Source organism: Brassica napus, chromosome A10 (genome assembly GCF_020379485.1).
Source record: "Brassica napus cultivar Da-Ae chromosome A10, Da-Ae, whole genome shotgun sequence".
Classification (NCBI taxonomy): domain Eukaryota; kingdom Viridiplantae; phylum Streptophyta; class Magnoliopsida; order Brassicales; family Brassicaceae; genus Brassica; species Brassica napus.
The window spans coordinates 16,965,388-16,983,430 of record NC_063443.1 but is presented as its reverse complement, the minus strand read 5'-3'; the positions used below and the strand labels follow the sequence as shown (position 1 = coordinate 16,983,430).

Sequence of the window (18,043 nt, the reverse complement as noted above, 5' to 3'; positions counted from 1 at the left end):
CTACTTAAATCTTCTCTTCATCACCAGATTCCTTTGGAGTCAAAACTCTAAACTACCACCAGGCCCTAGGTCTCTTCCCATCATCGGCCATCTTCACCACATAAAGAAGATTCCATTACCACAAGCTCTGCATCTCCTCTCTTCAGTCCACGGCCCTGTTCTCTTCCTCAAATTCGGATGCCGTCCCGTTCTCGTCCTCTCTTCCCCAGAATCCATCGAAGAATGCTTCACCAAACACGACCAAACACTAGCTAACCGCCCCAGGACAATCACCTCCGATCATTTCAGCTACGGCTACACAAACTTCGGATTCGCTCCTTATGGAGATATCTGGAGAACTCTCAGGCGTATCTCCACCCTCGAGGCATTCTCCTCCTCAAGCCTCCAGAAGAACGCCTTCATCCGTAACGAAGAAGTCTCTTATCTCTGTTCCAGCATCTTCAGATCATCTCTTGACTCTCGTAGCGTGGACCTCAAGTATCATTTCAATCGCTTCACACCCACCACGTCATGCTCAGGTTAGTCTCCGGGAGCCCCGGCGTCGAAGAGAGAAGTCCGGAAGCAGAGCAGAGGTTCTTGGATGATTTCAAGACGAGGTTTTACTCGAGCATGTCGATAAACGTCTGCGATTACTTCCCCGTGTTGAGGTGGATTGGGTACAAAGGTATCGAGAAGAGAGTGGTGGAGATGCAGAGGATGAGAGATGAGTATCTCCAACGACTCGTTGACGATGTTCGGATGAAGAAACATGATTCCACAGGTTCGGTAGTGGAGAAGTTCTTGCGCCTTCAAGAGACAGAACCAGAGTTCTACTCAGATGATGTCATCAAAGGTTTCGTAGCGCTAATGTTCAACGCCGGAACTGATACTTCACCGATGGCAATGGAATGGGCAATGTCGGCTTTACTGAACAATCCCGATAAGCTTGAGAAGCTAAGAGAAGAACTCAGATCTAACGTTAAAGGGATCATACAAGAATCGGATCTTTCCAGCTTACCTTATCTTCGGTGTGTCATCAATGAGACGCTGAGGCTATACCCTTCAGGTCCACTCTTGCTTCCTCACTGCTCATCAAAGAGATTCAACTTAGGCAGCTACGAGATTCCGGAGAACACGACGCTGTTCGTGAATGTTTGGGCTGTTCATAGGGACGGTGAGCTTTGGGAAGACGCGGAAGTTTTCAAGCCTGAGAGATTTGATGGGTTTCTTGGGGATAGAGATGGTTACAGGTTCTTGCCGTTTGGAGTTGGGAGGAGAGTGTGTCCTGCAGCTGGATTTGGAATGAGGACAGTGGCGCTTGCTGTGGGAGCATTGGTTCAGTGTTTTGAGTGGGAGAAGGTAGGTGAAGGAGATATAGACATGAGGCCTGCGTTTAGTGTGGCAATGGCTAAGGCTGAGCCTCTTGTTGCATTGCCTAAGCCATGGCCTGATATGGTTCCCATCTTGTCTCAGCTCTAGTGTCATCTGTGTTGGGAAACAATAAAGTTGATTTAGACGATGACATTTTATATATATATATCGACAATAAATAGAATGTATGATCATATGTTACCTTAGTAATGGAATCATTTTCTTCACTTTTTCGTTCTTTCTTAGCACTAAAAAAGTGCTAACAAACAAAACAGAAGTCTCACTGAGTGATGACCTTCATATGGACTGAATCAGAAGTAAGCAAAATTGATTTGTGCACCCTGCACGGGTGGTAATTTTGCACCTTGAGAATAGTCAATGCCCTGAAAATAGAAACCAATTACAGAATATGAAAGTATAGTTGGAACGCAGAGAGAGATGATTGTCACCTGTAAAAGCTATTCAAAAATTACAGCAAGAACTATCTGATGATTGAGGACCATGGAGGAGAGACTAATGGTCAAATTAGCTCGCTTCCTCACTTCTCTTCCATGTCCACAAGCTCCACCTACACAAAATAATGTACATCCCAACAAACAAAAAATAATCCCACCAACCAAAAAACAATCATTGTCAATTGTTCTATAAAAAAGAATGAAAAAACAATCTTCTACCTTGACCAAAAAAAATGGAAAATCTCTGGTTCAGTATCTTCTCTCTCACAGCTACTATCTTCTTCTTCTTCATCGCCAGATTCCTGTGGAGTCAAAACTCCAAGTTACCACCAAGCCCTACGTCTCTTCCCATCATCGGCCATCTTCACCTTATCAAGAAGTTTCCTTTACCACAAGCTTTACATCTCCTCTCTTCAATCCACGGCCCTGTTCTCTTCCTCAAATTCGGATGCCGTCCCGTTTTGGTCCTCTCTTCTCCAGAATCCATCGAAGAGTGTTTCACCAACCACGACCAAACCCTCGCGAACCGCCCCAGGACCATCACCTCTGATCACTTCAGCTACGGCTACAAGAACTTTGGACTCGCTCCTTATGGAGATCTCTGGAGAACTCTCCGCCGTCTCTCCACCCTCGAGGTCTTCTCCTCCACAAGTCTCCAGAAGAACTCTTTTATCCGTAACGAAGAAGTCTTGAATCTCTGTTCCAGACTCTTCAGATCATCCGTTGACTCTCGGAAAGTGGATCTCAAGTATCATTTCACTCTTCTCACCGCTCAGGTCATGCTCAGGTTAGTCTCTGGGAGTCGTGGCGTTGAAGAGATCGGTCCGGAATCAGAGAAGAGGTTCTTTGATGATTTCAAGTCGAGGTTCTTCTCCAGCATGTCGATGAACGTCTGCGATTTTTTCCCAGTGTTGAGGTGGATTGGGTTCAAAGGTATTGAGAAGAGAGTGATGGAGATGCAGAGGATGAGAGATGAGTATCTCCAACGACTCATTGATGATGTTCGAATGAAGAAGTTTGATTCCACCGGTTCGGTAGTGGAGAAGTTCTTGCGCCTTCAAGAAACAGAACCAGAGTTTTATTCAGATGATGTCATCAAAGGAATCGTTGTGCTTATGTTCAACGGGGGAACTGATACTTCACCTGCGGTAATGGAATGGGCAATGTCGGTTTTGCTGAACCATCCTGATAAGCTTGAGAAGCTCAGAGAAGAAATCAGATCTAATGTTAAGCATAAAGGGATTATTCAAGACTCGGATCTCTCGACCTTACCTTATCTTCGGTGTGTCATCTACGAGACGCTCAGGATATACCCTGTAGCTCCACTCTTGCTTCCTCATTGCTCATCAAAGAGATTCAACTTAGGCAACTACGAGATTCCGAAAAACACCATGTTGTTTGTAAATGCCTGGGATGTTCATAGAAACGGTGAGCTTTGGGAAGACGGGGATGTTTTCAAGCCTGAGAGGTTTGAAGGGTTTCTTGGCGATAGAGATGGTTTTAGGTTCTTGCCGTTTGGAGTAGGGAGGAGAGCATGTCCTGGAGCTGGATTTGGAATGAGGACAGTGGCGCTTGCTGTCGGAGCATTGGTTCAGTGTTTTGACTGGGAGAAGGTAGATGAAGGAGATATAGACATGAGACCTGTGTTTGGTGTGGCAATGTCTAAGGCTGAGCCGCTTGTCGCATTGCCTAAGCCATGGCCTGATATGGTTCCTATCTTGTCTCAGCTCTAGTGTCATCTGTGTTATATGCATTAGAGTTGCTTTAGACGATTGCTTTTTCTATATACACATCGACAATAAAGAGAATGAATAATGATTATAAAATCACAAATGGTTACCTTAATAGTGGAATCAGTTTCTTCATTTTTCGTTCTTTCTTAGCATAAGATCTGCAAGAGGAAGGAAAGATGATCTTAACCAAGGAAGGGTGTCTCGTCTCTCCTTCCTTTAGATGGATATCTATGGAGAAGGATCATTTGTTGAATAGCCACTGTTACTTCTTCATTCATTCAATCCTTATATAACCAAAAAAACAGTGATACAACAAACAAGAACAGACGTCCCACTCAATGATGACTATAATATGAACTGGATCAGAAGCAAGTAAAATTTGACGTTCAATAAACAATCTCTGATACAACTATCAGCGGAGAAGCTATATTTAACAACGTAGTTTCTCTAGACAGGAGAATGCAAAAAAAGAAGAACCCAAAAAGTAGATTCATGCACCCCCACCCTCAGTGATGGTAATTTTGCCCCTTGAGAATAGTCCATGCCCTGAAAACAGAAAACCAATCACATCATCTCAAAGTATAATTGGAACGCAGAGACAGAAGTAACAATGTTTTCACCTGTAAAGCTGTTCCATAAGTACAACAAGAGCTATCTGATGATTCAAGACCATGGAGGACAATCTAATGGTCACATTAGCTCTCTTCCTCACTTCTCTTCCATGTCCATAAGCTCCACCTATACAAAACGATATCCTCGAAGCTCCCTGAAAACAGAGATCTCCACAGAATCAAACACTCTCCTGCTTAACAAGTCCTCTTAAGCCTTTTCCATTTGTAAAGACAGGTTTCCTCAAGATGAATCAGATTAACTTCAATAAATTTGATAACTTTCCAAGAAGACTAAGAACAAAGGGAAAGGCCAAAGCTTACACTATTGCCTGCATCTCCTAGTAACTCAGCCATCTGTTCTGAATCAACGTCACGGCCTCTCTCGTCAAGCACCACAACCTAAAATCTCACAATCAGACTAAACTAACACCACAATCTAAAGAGAATTCAATCATACCCAATCATCAGGCCCAATAAGCTTCATAATACCCACTTCCTCATCCTCAACTTGAGCTCTAACATCCCTGCGAGTAAAAAACACTATTAACTTCAAACCAAAGCCATCTAAGCTACTGAGTTTCATCTCCAAAAAAACTGAATCAACGTACTGAGCATTTCGAGGATTAGAGCGAACCAAAGAATCTTCAAAAGAGCAATACGGTTTAAGCTTGGTCTTATACTCATCGACCAAGAGTCGAACACCTTCTGCTCTCTTTTTCCCAACTGTTATCACACGTATAGGCACAGCTCTCTGTGAAACCAAAACTTATCAAACTCCATCGAAACTTAAACTTCCAATCCCTAATCAAGTCGACGGAAGCTTACCACTGCTTGACCCGTGTATCTACTTAGCACAGTTCTTCCTGATGATGAAACCATCATCACACAATCTTCAACCAATACGTTCGAAACCAACAAAAAGAAAAATCGAAACTAATTTTGAGAAATGTATATAAACCTTTATCCTCAGGTGTGTGAGGCTGCTTCAGGTGACAAGTAGCCATGAAAGAGATCGCCATTTTTGAGTTCTTCGCGTTTTAACGACGGACGATTATAACACTCGAGGACTTTTGTCTGTCCCACACGAGATCAAAGCCTCTGAATGATGCCGAGAGTCTTAAGCCCATCATATATGGGCCCATCGTAGTACGAATTATTTAATTCATGAACTTCACGTTACTTCAGGCCCATTTATAAGAAACTTTCAAGTTATTAGTTAAGTCATAAATAAGTTATTTGTATCAAATTTAGACTAGTTATTGGATCAGTGAAACAAATATTGATATCAAAAAGGATGAAAAATCTTTCAAGTAATTAATTAAATAAGAAGATATGTATAACTTTTGATCTGATAAAATAAACCGTAAAGAATCCTAACTAAAATCACAAAAGTAACAAAATGTTTGGAAATAAAAAATATTTTAGCAAAAAAAAAAAATTAAAAGGTCAAATCTCCCAAATATCTCAGTACATTATACTACACATGCATGCCTGAAGTGGGCATGAAAAGACAACGTTAGGATTTTCTAACTGTTAGCATATATTATTCCCAATAACGCATCCCTACCCACCAGATTAATTATTTATAGTTTAGTAGTATTCTTGTTTCCATACAACACATTTTAATACTTTATATATCACATAGAAATAAATATGCGCGTTCTTTCGTATATATTCCCCAATCTCCACGTCTGTAATTAGTTCTAATTCCGTATTAAACAACTCTTGGCATCTCAACACTCATTTGCCCGCTCATGCATCTTTATCTTTAGCTTTTGGAGAATTAATATATTAGTATTTGATTAAGATATAAAGCTGCAATTCGAAGTGTCCGAATATTTACAAGTTGAACAAAATGTTATCGGAAATAACTTCTATGTACGTACGTCTAATAAATCAAACGTCGGATCTATTCATATCTAGGATTAAAGCTATGAAAAATTGAACACGAACACGATAGTATCTCCATATGATTTGCCATTGTCTTTGTGAGTTTATTTTCTCGTGCACACAGTAGCGAATATAATTATTTTTTTGATGGGGACAAATCACATATAAACTTTTTCCAAAAAAAAATCACATATAAATTTAAAAACATGGCTAGAAATCTTGCATGCATCTTTATTTTTGTCGTTAGGTTGCATGCATCTGTAAAGTTGAAAGAACACTAAAAGTTATAATGATTACCGTTTTACATCAATACAGATAAGAATTGATAAAAATCAGTATCCGTGAAATGATTACCCCATGCTTGAAGAGCGATCGTATGACTAAGGATTTCTAAAACCCTAAATTAGCTGATAATTACTGGCCAAATTAATCTATATGGTTTGCATCCGTATGTAAATGCCAAAACGAATGTACACAAGTTTGTTCGAACTTGTTGTCCGTTAAATGTGTTATAATTAATCACATTCTTATATATATAGAAATAAAACACTCGTTCCTTGAACGAGACGTTAGCAAGAGTACATATTCCGTTTTACTACTTATGCATAAGAATACGAATTTTCTTTAATTTATGAAAACATTGTCTTAAAAAAATTAAATGCATGATTCGGTCAGTGACATATGAAGCACTCGTGCATGCACTAAGGAAATCGGAAATTGGCTGCTAGAATTATATATATTTGGTGAAAAAATGCTGCGTCGACATGCCTCGGATAAATAGTAAGCATTCGTGCATGCACTAAGTTCAGAAATTGGCTGCTAGAATTATATATATTTGGTGAAAAGATACTGCGTCGACATGCCTCGGATAAATAGTATTATTATGATATCGAAAGTAATTATCAGGACAGTGGAGAATAGTCTCACGGACAATTAAAACGTGATTCTCACATATATAGTCACATATATGCTATTCAGAAACGAACTAGCCCCACCATTAGGGCTCTTTTCCATGTCTTTCGTATGCTGATTTGTTACTTAAAAAGCAGACTAAGTGAATCAAAAACTGTTAAAATGTAACGTTAAAGATAGGTTTGGTATGCATACACTGAGATGTCGGATCCACATCAATCATTTGCGTGAGAAAAACCGCTTAAACTATCACCTGATCAGTCATCACCAGCTGACGTATCTTCTAGTATTCATTCTAATGAGACAACAAAAAAATTGGTAACAGAGTAAAGGCATAGATTAGGAAAGTAAATATAAGAACTTCTTTTTATCGAATATTAAACATTTGATTTAAAGTTATAGAAGGAGAAGAATTGAGGTAATGGTATAAGTGTGTCCCACAAGATCTAGATTCTCCATACGACAGAGACAGACTTTATTTTACCCTACCCTCTACTTTTAACTATACATTCAAGTGTGTCGCCTTTCAAGGTTCTCCCCAATCCTCCATTGTGTTTTTAAAAAATTTAGGTCACTATCGAGAATATAAACCAAATAAAAAAGTGTTACTTTATAAATGGTTTCTCTAATATTTTAACAAGGATGTGTCTTGTCTAAAATAGTGATTGTGCTTTTTGATTAATCATCTTATTCTTTTTGATCTTCCAATTATTTGATCTTCTCTTTAACAGTTGATTTATCTAATATATTTCTTTCCATCAACTGATTTTCCTGTCTTGTAAATTCACATAATTACATTTTAAACATTGTACAAATTTTAAATAAAAAGTAATTTAAATTCCTAGGAAAATAAAAATATTCAGATTAACATTTTTAAAATTTTAGGCTAGAACGCATGATGTAAAATGCACCATTTCCAGGCTTGAAAAATAGGCGTTAAAATTAAATTCTAACCAAAGGAATGTATCAACAAAAAAAAATGTCTAAATGGAAAATTTAGAATCTTTTAGTTTTTAAAAACAAATTAATTGCTCCTCCTGCATGTATGACTATAAATATAGAGCCCCTGCACACTATCTATCTCATAGTTAAACACCAACGCAATCGCTCTACTCTCTCTCTCTCTCTCTACACATAACAAAAACTAGCTAGAACTCTTTTTGTGAGACCATGTCAGGCGTTTGGGTGTTCAAAAACGGAGTAATACGTCTAGTAGAAAACCCAAACCAGTCCGGTGGAGTGACGCACGGCCGGAGGAATGTCTTGGTTTACTTGCCGACCGGTGAAGTAGTCTCCTCTTACTCGTCACTAGAACAGATCCTAATGAGTCTCGGCTGGGAGAGATACTTCAGTGGAGACTCTGATCTCATCCAATACCACAAACGTTCCTCCATCGATCTCATCTCCTTACCAAGAGACTTCTCCAAGTTCAACTCCGTTTACATGTACGACATCGTCATCAAGAACCCTAACACCTTCCACGTCCGTGATTTCCACTGAAATCTACGTATTTTAATTCTCGACCAATCGGTTTAGTTTGCGTTTGTTTCGTTCCAACCGAGAAGTTCCAGACATATATAAACTCATATGGAATCTGAAGTAATCATGTCAAATTACGTACGGGTCAAAAGAGAAGATGTGTGAGCTTCGAGAAACAAAGCGATGGGTATTGGAATATCATCACTTAGTTTGTGTTTATATGTTAATGTATGTGCTTAATTGTTGTGAATGGTTTTACTTATTGGTCCAAGTTTGTTGCATATGCATATATATGGTTCTGTCTTCATCTAGGCGAGGCTTTGTGTGGACGTTTAAGAGTAGTGTTGTCAAAAGGTGGCACATTACTTGTAGCCGTCGTTGATTAGTTTGTTTTGTAGCTTCGAAATTGTGGTGCAATCGATGTAAGTTGTGTTATATTATATATATATATATATATATATTCGATTCTCGTAGCTCTTGTAGAAAAGTTCATTTTCGTTTTGTATGCAATTGAAGTGTGTTTTGATACCAAGATTATGGCCCTAGAGATTTTAGTTTTACAATCTTTGGCTGTTAGATTAAATGTAAATATATATATATATAAATAATAATTTGAAATATAGAATCCGTGAATATTATTTTAGTATTTCTTTTAATGATGTTATAAATTATATAGTAATGAAAGAAATATATATATATATATATATATATATATATATATATATATATATATATATATATATATATATATATATATATGACATCGAAGATAATGCAATATAAATCTTAAAAGAACAAGAATAAAAAAATTAAATTTACTAACTAAAAAATATTTATGATAAAATTGTTGTATAAAAGTCATCGAAGGATAAAAGAATTAAAAGTTTAGGAATTAAAAAAAAAATTGTTGTAAAATCTAAAAATAAAAATAATATATTACATATAAATTTGAGTAATGTATGTTAAAATACCTAAATTTAACATATAAATTGGTTTGGTATGAATATTTTGATGAAAAAACAATAGATGTTTCAAGTATTTGTGGTCTTTGAGTATTGTTTAGTTATTTTATACATTTACTTTTGAAAGTTCGAAATATCTTATATATTTTGGATATTTTTTACATATTAAATTTAAAAATGTTTAATATATTTAGGTATATAAATCTATTTCAGATATATTTGGGTACCCGAAATACTTCGGTTCGATCGGATTCGGTTCCGGTTCTCTAGATACCAAAATTTTAAACCCATTTCAGTTCGGGGTCGATACTACTTTTTCGGACCGGATTCGGTTTTTTTTTTGCCCAGCCCCAGTAGAAAATTTTACAAAACCCTGTTAATGAAAATAAATAAATTACGTCGCATATTAAGAAAAATATCATGCAGTTATAAGTCTGACTTAATGAGGAGAAAAAAATCATGTCTGATTTCGATCAAAAGTGTGGCACATCATCATCTAATCAATCTAGTTAATTGGTGAGGGATAGTGATCTTGAACTTCTTAGCTGCTTGTGGTAGCTAGAGAACGAAAAAAACCCGAATAAGTGTACCCCAAGAAACACAAACACAGTCAATGGTACCAATGAATATAAGACGAGTACTTTAGGATCAATATGGAAAAACATATCAGCGAAGAAGTTGTACATCTTGGAACTGATGGTGCTCGTCTTGGAAGGTGCAACACCGATCTTGCTCGGTTCTCAGGTAGAAAAATAAAGACTTCCCTCCTCGCTTGCTCAATCTCCTATTACGTCCGTCTCAAGTTTTCTGATCCTTTCCAATTTGAAAAAAAAATCATATCTATAGTTGGATACATGTGCACCATGCAAAGGAAACAGCTACAGTTGTGAAACTTGTGGCAATGCTTGATCCCCAAAACAGGGGAGCCAACAAAGAAGGCTCCTCGTTGTCTAACTACTAAACAGAATGCAGTGCTGGAGGTTTGAAATCTCTCTTAAACTTTTCTGTGAAACATTACAAAACTGTTTTTTATATGACGATGATATGTTGTAATAATCTGCAGGTGAATCTTCAGCATCCAGTTTGCGTGGAAACATTTTCAGAAAGTAGAGCTCTGGATAGTGTTCCTTAGATCATCAAGAAGAACAGTGGTTATGGACAAAGTTACTCGGATTATCCAAAACTGAAAAAAATTGTCCATTGTTAATATTTTGCCTGTTCACTAGAAGAAATTAATATTGGTTGCTAATATTTATCCGATTTTTTTTTTTTAAATAGTGGAGTTGGTATGAACCACAAAATGTCTTGCTTTGATAGAAGTGTAGAACTGATCTTATATGCCCTTTTGAACCCAATTGGATCAAAAGAAAGGAAAAAAAAAGTTGTATGTACAAAAGAGGAGAGAGAAAGATGATGTAGAGACAAACACTTGGTGAAGAAGAAGAAGAAGAAGAAACAATGTATCTGCATCATCTTGGAATCATCCCATCACTACGACTTTTCTTCTTCAGCAGAGGTTTTGCAGATAGGGCACCAATTCTTCATCCGTAGCCATTGTTGTACACAGTTCTCATGGTACATATGTTCACATGGCATAGTCCCTACTTCATCTCCATCAACATACTCTTCCTGCATTCCATATATAGATAACATTAACCTCCTCTTTGTTTCACTAAAACTTTTTATACTACATTTTCCTACTCTGATACTAGACAAACCAGTGGATTAATTTATATTTTTGGGCGAAGAAAGTAGAGAAAAAAAGACAGACCTGGCAAATACTGCACTTGATATCATCATCCTTATCCAGAGAAATGGGACCAGTTTCATCTGTCTCTTGATAAATGCTTTTCTTGAGGCTTCTAGACAGTGCTTCTTCGCTTAGAGCTGTGCTCACTGTACCTATTTCATCCCCCAAAGCTAGTAGTTCCTGAAAAAATTGTGTTCGTATGATTTTAGCGTTAGTAGACTTTTTGATTGTTAAGCTAAGAAATGGTGTATAATAAGATGTATGAAAAAGATGCAAGACTGACCTCATATGACATGTTATCAATGTCAAGCCTCATATCGCTATGCTGATCGTAGAATCTAATCATACCACTGGCGAATAGATTCGTCTCTAAAGAAGCCAGTTGCTGTAGGAAAAGAAGCAGAAGAGATAGTAGAAACGTCAGAAACACTCTAATACTCAGACAAAACATGTTCATACCAAAAGACCAAGCTGCTAATTACCTCGTATCTAAGCTCTTGATCAATTCTGTCCAGGACCAACAATGCCTGACACATTTTCAAAATTAGTGTTATCACGACACCCAAGAACATGTCAAAGCTTCTAATGAAATCATACAACAAGGGTCACGGAAACTACCTCTGCAATTCCATTCATGTTGTAGCCACTTAAACCATCACGGTTCACCAGAGAGCTTGAAGGGTGAGCTTCTGAGGGGCTACCAGGCATCATGCTACTTAACCAGTCGGTACTACTGTGACTATTTGATGGAGTAACAGAAAGAGAAGGATTGGGATCGATTGGTGCTGCAGGTTGAGGCGTTTGCCGAGAAGTAGCAGGGGATGCAACAGCTCCAAGTCGCCCTGATCTCCTACCACTACTTGAAACAACACTGTTATCCCTGATGGTTGGTACCATACGATTCCTTCTGTTATCAGAAACTGTGATGCCGTTTCCATGTGTAGAGCTTTGATTCCTTCCCTTCATCACCGACACTCTACTCTTAATGCCTTGGCTAGAGGAGCTGCTCTCTCCATCAGAGTTTTTCTTTTTAGTCACGCTGACTTTTGTTCCAGAGCTTGATTTAGTTGGAAGAACATCAGAGACAGAGTTGCACCTCAAGTTTCTCAACCCGTTCCTGCTCAGACCACCTCTTAGAGTGTGGTCGCTACCAGAAGAAGAAGAAACAGAGGGAGGCATTAGAGCATCTCGAGTGCGCAAGCCAGGTTTCTGATGACTACTTCTGATGGTTCCTCTACTTGAGCTTCCAACGACTTCTCCGGAGACGGTGTTTTGAGACTGAACACTGATTGCGCCTCTCTTAGTCTTTAGGCGAGGAAGGATGGGCTTAACCGCAGCTGGATGATCAAGACTACTGCTCGTCTCTGAAGAACCTGTGTCCACATTAGAAGAAGGCTGTCTCCTGCCAGTAGTACCTACGGCTGGCTTTCTTAAGTATCCGAATCCACCGGGAGCTCGAGATGAACTCCCAACAATTTCCTTTCCAGGCCGGCCAACTTTTGCATTGTCAGCCGTAGAGCCAATCCTGTTGGTTCCCTTGGTGGAAGTAACCTTTGCACTACAGGCGATTCGGCTGCAGAAAGAGACACTCTTCTCATCTTTCTTCTTCATATTCTCACGCAGTACAGGACCGCTTGCTTTTCGAGGCAGAACCATTCGGTCAACTGATCGCTTACCGGCACATCCATCCATCCTTTCCCTGCCAGACAAAACAATACATTTTGAGATATCCTGCTTGAGCTCAAAATAGAATATTCAGTTACACCAAACAAACATTTAAGGATGATCTTCCACCAAACCTAAAGCAATTCTTTGTAAGCTGATTCTTTAATCGTGGAAAGAGAGAGAAAAAAAAAGAGAGGAGATTAATAATGGTCCCAACCAAGAAAACACCAAACAAACATTCTATATAAAATAACATAAACACAGCTTCAACAAGTCATCCAAAAGCTTTAAAGATGAACTTCCACCAAACCTAAAGCAAGTACTTTGTAAGCTAAAGCAAAGGACCACAAAACAAACAAACAAAGCTTACGGGAGGATCATCCAGAGAAAAACACCTGGTGTTAACAACTTGATGAATCATAAACATCACACCACAAAGCTGATTCTGTTAAGGAGATTACTAATGGTCCCAACCATTGAGAAAAATAAAGAGACTGCCTTTTGATTCGAAAGACACGGACTTTCCAATAAAACACGATGACCCTTTTTACCCCGAGGATTACAGATTCACCAATCACCACTTCACAATCCAAAAGCAGATAATACAATTAAAGAAACTCTGCTCTTCCGATCAGAGCTGCTAATATACAAAACAATAACACGAATCGAACCCTTCCCCCATGGGAGATACGTATACTTAATCATTCAACGACGCAGAAAAAATAAAACTTGTACACAGAAACAGTAACATACGAGTACGAAGAGAGAATCTGAAACAAACGTATAATACTATGTTCAAGCGATCGTCTTATCGAGCTGATACGCGAAGAGAGAGAGGGGGGGGGGAATAAACTTCCGGCGTTACCTTTTTTTCCTTCTCCGAGCGATGATTCTCCGCCGTCCGTAAAAAACGTGGAGAGCTTAGAGAGAGACGACGAACTCTATATATTTATCGAAGCTCGGAGAATGGAAGAAAAATTAAATGGCTTAGTCAGAGAGATCTGGGCCGTTGGTTTCGGGTTTGTTTAAAGATGGACGGATGAGATGCAAACTAACGTCCCCCTCAGTAGACGGGAGAGGAGTATTAGGAAGAACGAAAACGACACCGTTTGTCGTTAAGCAGCGTTACGTACGGTGGACGGAATGATCTTGGAATTAAAATTTCTTTTATTGTTTTTTGTTTGGTGGTGAAATTAATGGAATTTGTAAATATATACCGTCGATGAAATTAATTATTTACATTATTTGTTAAAGAAAAAAAAGTGAAAACAGATTAGATTATTTCGTTACTGGAATTTGATAATGTCGAGAAAAGGTGTATTAACAAACGTATCGTCGCTTTTTGGCGTAAATCAAGAGATTAACTAATAAAGAATTTTGTTTGGTCAACATGGATTAACTAAAATAAACATATATTCTTGTTTAGCTTCAAGAAAATATTTTCTTGGGGATTTGTTGCAATGAGAGAAGTATTATTTAACTTATAAAAAAGATCTCTTGACTATATGAATTTTTCTTTCAGATAGTTATCATCAGAGCATTTATACATGTGCAAATGCACGTTTCCAACTAACCTTCAAGTAAAACTCATTGTATTTATTGTTTTAGAAGTCTATTTATGGTAATAACCGTGGTTTTGATTGATGTCCGTTGCGGTACTGAAAACCAGGGCCGTGCCTGATACCAAGCCCATCAAGCATTAGCTTTGGGGCCAACAAGAGAATATTTATTTTAGGGGCCAAAAATAAATGAAGTTTCTCTCTAGTTCTGGTGGTAAAAGCTAGATATATAACAGTGAGAGGTTATGGGTTCGAATAACATGGGAACACTTTTTAATATTTTTATGTTTTATTAAGATTATGGGCCAAAATTTTTTTTTTTGCTTCTGGGCCCGAAATTGTCAGGCCCGGCCCTGCTGAAAACGCCATGTTATTTCTGTATATCGTGTCAATCATCATAGCCCCAGCAGATAAGCGACATAAACATATGAAAGGTGATAATAAGTACATGCAGCCTCAGGTTTTCGGGGCACTTTTCTGCTGTTTCGAAAATCAAGCTGGCATGACATTTTCCTTTTTCATTTGAATATATTTGTAACATATGTATAAATATGGCATGACATATTTTGTTCACTTTACATTGATATATACATATATAAATAGTATATGTTTACATGGTTTTTTTTTAATCACACGTACTTTAAACCCGTTTCAATCGGCTTCTAAATTTTAAGTATTCCACATTCTTATTGACGCGGTTCGCTACAAATTTTGGTCAGATCGAGTGGGAATCTTTCTACATTCGTTTGTGTTGTATGACATGCTACCCAACATTGTATATGAGTGGGTGACATGTACATTTAGGACCAAACCTAACCGATTTTAGACCAAAAAAAAAACCTAACCGATCTCATTCTAACCAAACATGCGTCATCGGTTAGGTTATTTTCAAACAGAATCTAACCGATCGGAATGAACAAGTTTTCAACCCTGAATATTATACTCCATTCTTTCATGCATATTTTATAAGATAATACTCACGACCTCCATACCCGAATTTAATGGTCACGTAACTTACAAGACTATATTACACGTAGCCTTAAGTTATCCACTCAAACTTCAAAGAAAAGTAAGGTTTTAGAAACACATGAGAGAAGAATTGAGCACAAGCAAAAAAAAATTGTGTTTATTGAAATCAATTGAATTTTTGCTGCTTGTTAACTTTAATATACTTATACGTTTTGTGTCATGTACTCATGTATATCTATAATCTATTTAATTTATGAATCTTTGTATTAAAAGTGCCTCACTAAGTGAGAATATATACAGACTATACAGTTAGCTTCTGGTAAGAATTAAAAGTATATGAAAATATTAATTTACTACTTTTGAAATTATTTTTCATTTCAGTATTTTGTCACATAAAACAATCTGATTAGTACTAGTTAACAATACAAAATTTCAAACATACACTTAGAACATTTTTGACACCTGATAACAATTCCAATCTCTATTTCATAAAAAAAAACTTTTAAATTTAGATATTATATTAAGTTTAATTACCAATTGTCACATTTTTATAGATTTTCAGGCGTTTTCTCTTAATAATAATATAACTAAGAAATTGATAAAGTACCCAATATATTGTTTTATCATTAAAAAGTAAAATCAAAGTAAATATACTTATTGTCATATATAAAATATATATATTTCCCATTTTAACATGTAAAACAAAGGGAAATAATCTATTATTCACAAGGAAACAAAAGATAATAAATAAATTTAGATATGCATGAATATCTAATTAAGTATTATTACGTGGAAAAGATATGCTAGCTCACAGCTAGCAAAAAAAAAAAAGATATGCTAGCTCAAACAAATGTCTACGGTTTTTCCAAGCTTGAAACCGTTATAACTTATATAACCTTTAATTAAAGTTGGGTGTTATTTTGTTAAGGAGACAATTAGATAAATGGGAGGATTCATGGTTTCCACCACCATCACCACCACCTAAGAGTTGCGAGATTCAAGCTCCGTTTACAAAACACAGAGTTCCAAAAATAAATAAACCCTAGTTTTCCACCACAAACCTCTGGAGATTACTTTCCTTGACGTGCACGCCTCTTCTCTTTTGTTCCAAAATCTCAAGGTATATATTTTTTCTTCTTTCTTTTCCCATAATAATAATAATAATTCATGTCTGGATTGATGATAGTCTTAAGGCTTTCTGCCACCTATAGTGTTTTGATATATTGCGTTGTTAGGTAGCTTCAAAGAGCTTTATTTGATTTGTGGATGATGATGGCAACGACGTCTAGTACAGCGAGAAACAAACCGAACAACCAAAACCTCACCAGATCAAGATCTCTTGGTCCAAAGCCAAAGCCGGTTCCATCATCGAACGCAGATGGATCTGGTCAGAAAACAGTTGAGAAGCCGTTGCCCAATTATCTGAAACCAACTGTCAGCTCCAGACCTGACCCTGTCAAGTTCTTGAGGAAGAACAAAGCTGTTGAAGACAATCAGAAGCTTCTTCGCAGACGATCCTTTGATCGTCCTCTTTCGTCTTCATCAACTCATAAGCCTCTCAATACCTCTCCTCACGCACGCCCACGAGACAGACCCGCGGTTCCAAGGGAGAAGCCTGTCACTGGTTTGCGTTCTACATCTTTCCATGGAAGCAGCAGAGGCGGTCTTAGAGGAAGCACTACGGTGAAATCTCCTCCTGTGGCTTCAAGAGGACCTCCGGGTGTAAAGAAGAGCGGTCTGAGCGGTACCATTTCTTCCAAGAGTAAGAAGGAAGGTTCTGAGAATGTTCCAAAGAAATCTTCGGGGAAAGAGATTACCCCGGAATGTTCTCCTCCTGCGCCTGCTCATGAGGATGTAGAAGAGATTGTCAAGGTTGAGATTGATGTACAAGTTTCTGACCACATAGGAGAAGATAAAGATCAGGTTGCACAACCCAATGAATCCACAGAAGAAGAGAAAGGAGAGCTGATCAACGAGGAACAAAAGGAAGAGCAGAAAGAACCAGAGAACATCCAAGAAAACAACAGTGAAGACAAGGAAGTTGTTGAAAAGAGAGTTGATGTTGAGGAGAATAGCGAGATAGGTGTTACTCCAGATATGAAAGAAGCTGAGATAGAAGCAGAAGCTAAAGAAGAGGAGAACGAAGGCAGCAAAGTGAAAGAAGGAACAACAGAGACAAAGAAGGAAGTGGCGAAAGGGAAGAAAGGGTCTCCAACAGCATACAACGATGTAATAGCAAGTAAGATGCAAGAGAGCTCGAGGAAGAACAAGGTCTTGGCTCTCGCTGGAGCCTTTCAAACCGTTATCGACTATGAAACTGCTGCTTCTAAGTGATATATATATCGTTTATATCACAGACACAGACTTCAACCGTGTCTTGCTTGTTAGCTTTCCTATGTCAGTGCTTTCATTGTTGTTCTTGTTACTTTTATTTCTTGTTTTTGGCTTAGTATCAAATGTTGAACAAATGCATCATTTGGTTTTGCCTGTCAACATATCAATGCTTTTGAATGAATCATATGGTTTCTGAGATGACAAGAGGATACCCACTGCCTTTGATGGGCCTTGGGCTCTGAACATTAAAGCCCATTTTCAAGAAATGTGTTTTTTCTTTAAAAAGTTTCACGCTGACCACCTGGGGAAGAAAGGTCAAATAAATTTTTTTTTTTTTTTTTTTTTTTTTTTTTTTTTTTGTAAAATGTTAAGAT

General features: G+C 37.7%; 5 protein-coding genes and 1 pseudogene across 5 annotated transcripts; 4 read left to right on the top strand and 2 right to left on the bottom strand.

Moving 5' to 3' along the window:
- The window catches only part of LOC125579067, a 2,516-nt pseudogene extending 940 nt beyond the window's left edge, over positions 1 to 1,576 (top strand).
- A 316-nt stretch (positions 1,577 to 1,892) lies between these two features.
- On the top strand, positions 1,893 to 3,670 carry LOC106372459 (cytochrome P450 81C13-like). Its single transcript, XM_013812675.3, has one exon. It carries the CDS (start codon positions 2,039 to 2,041, stop codon positions 3,536 to 3,538), a length of 1,500 nt encoding a protein of 499 aa, XP_013668129.2. The 5' UTR covers positions 1,893 to 2,038; the 3' UTR covers positions 3,539 to 3,670.
- A 189-nt stretch (positions 3,671 to 3,859) lies between these two features.
- Positions 3,860 to 5,241, bottom strand: LOC106372461 (putative RNA methyltransferase At5g10620). Its single transcript, XM_013812676.3, has 7 exons — positions 5,108 to 5,241; positions 4,975 to 5,012; positions 4,758 to 4,900; positions 4,607 to 4,673; positions 4,471 to 4,548; positions 4,159 to 4,304; positions 3,860 to 4,084 (listed from the first exon to the last, which is right to left on the bottom strand). The coding sequence occupies exons 1-7, from the start codon at positions 5,166 to 5,168 to the stop codon at positions 4,045 to 4,047; spliced, it is 573 nt and encodes a 190-aa protein (XP_013668130.2). The 5' UTR covers positions 5,169 to 5,241; the 3' UTR covers positions 3,860 to 4,044.
- A 2,786-nt stretch (positions 5,242 to 8,027) lies between these two features.
- LOC106370671 (flowering-promoting factor 1-like protein 2) lies at positions 8,028 to 8,865 on the top strand. Its single transcript, XM_013810668.3, has one exon. It carries the CDS (start codon positions 8,122 to 8,124, stop codon positions 8,449 to 8,451), a length of 330 nt encoding a protein of 109 aa, XP_013666122.1. The 5' UTR covers positions 8,028 to 8,121; the 3' UTR covers positions 8,452 to 8,865.
- A 1,816-nt stretch (positions 8,866 to 10,681) lies between these two features.
- LOC106372458 (E3 ubiquitin-protein ligase MBR2) lies at positions 10,682 to 13,822 on the bottom strand. The gene is made up of 6 exons (XM_013812673.3): positions 13,673 to 13,822; positions 11,761 to 12,841; positions 11,625 to 11,669; positions 11,426 to 11,527; positions 11,164 to 11,322; positions 10,682 to 11,021 (listed from the first exon to the last, which is right to left on the bottom strand). Exons 2-6 carry the CDS (start codon positions 12,832 to 12,834, stop codon positions 10,884 to 10,886), a joined length of 1,518 nt encoding a protein of 505 aa, XP_013668127.2. The 5' UTR covers positions 12,835 to 12,841; positions 13,673 to 13,822; the 3' UTR covers positions 10,682 to 10,883.
- Positions 13,823 to 14,876: 1,054 nt separating this feature from the next.
- Positions 14,877 to 17,979, top strand: LOC106370670 (uncharacterized protein DDB_G0283697). Its single transcript, XM_013810667.3, has 2 exons — positions 14,877 to 16,455; positions 16,571 to 17,979. Exon 2 carries the CDS (start codon positions 16,602 to 16,604, stop codon positions 17,667 to 17,669), a length of 1,068 nt encoding a protein of 355 aa, XP_013666121.2. The 5' UTR covers positions 14,877 to 16,455; positions 16,571 to 16,601; the 3' UTR covers positions 17,670 to 17,979.
- Positions 17,980 to 18,043: the final 64 nt, after the last annotated feature.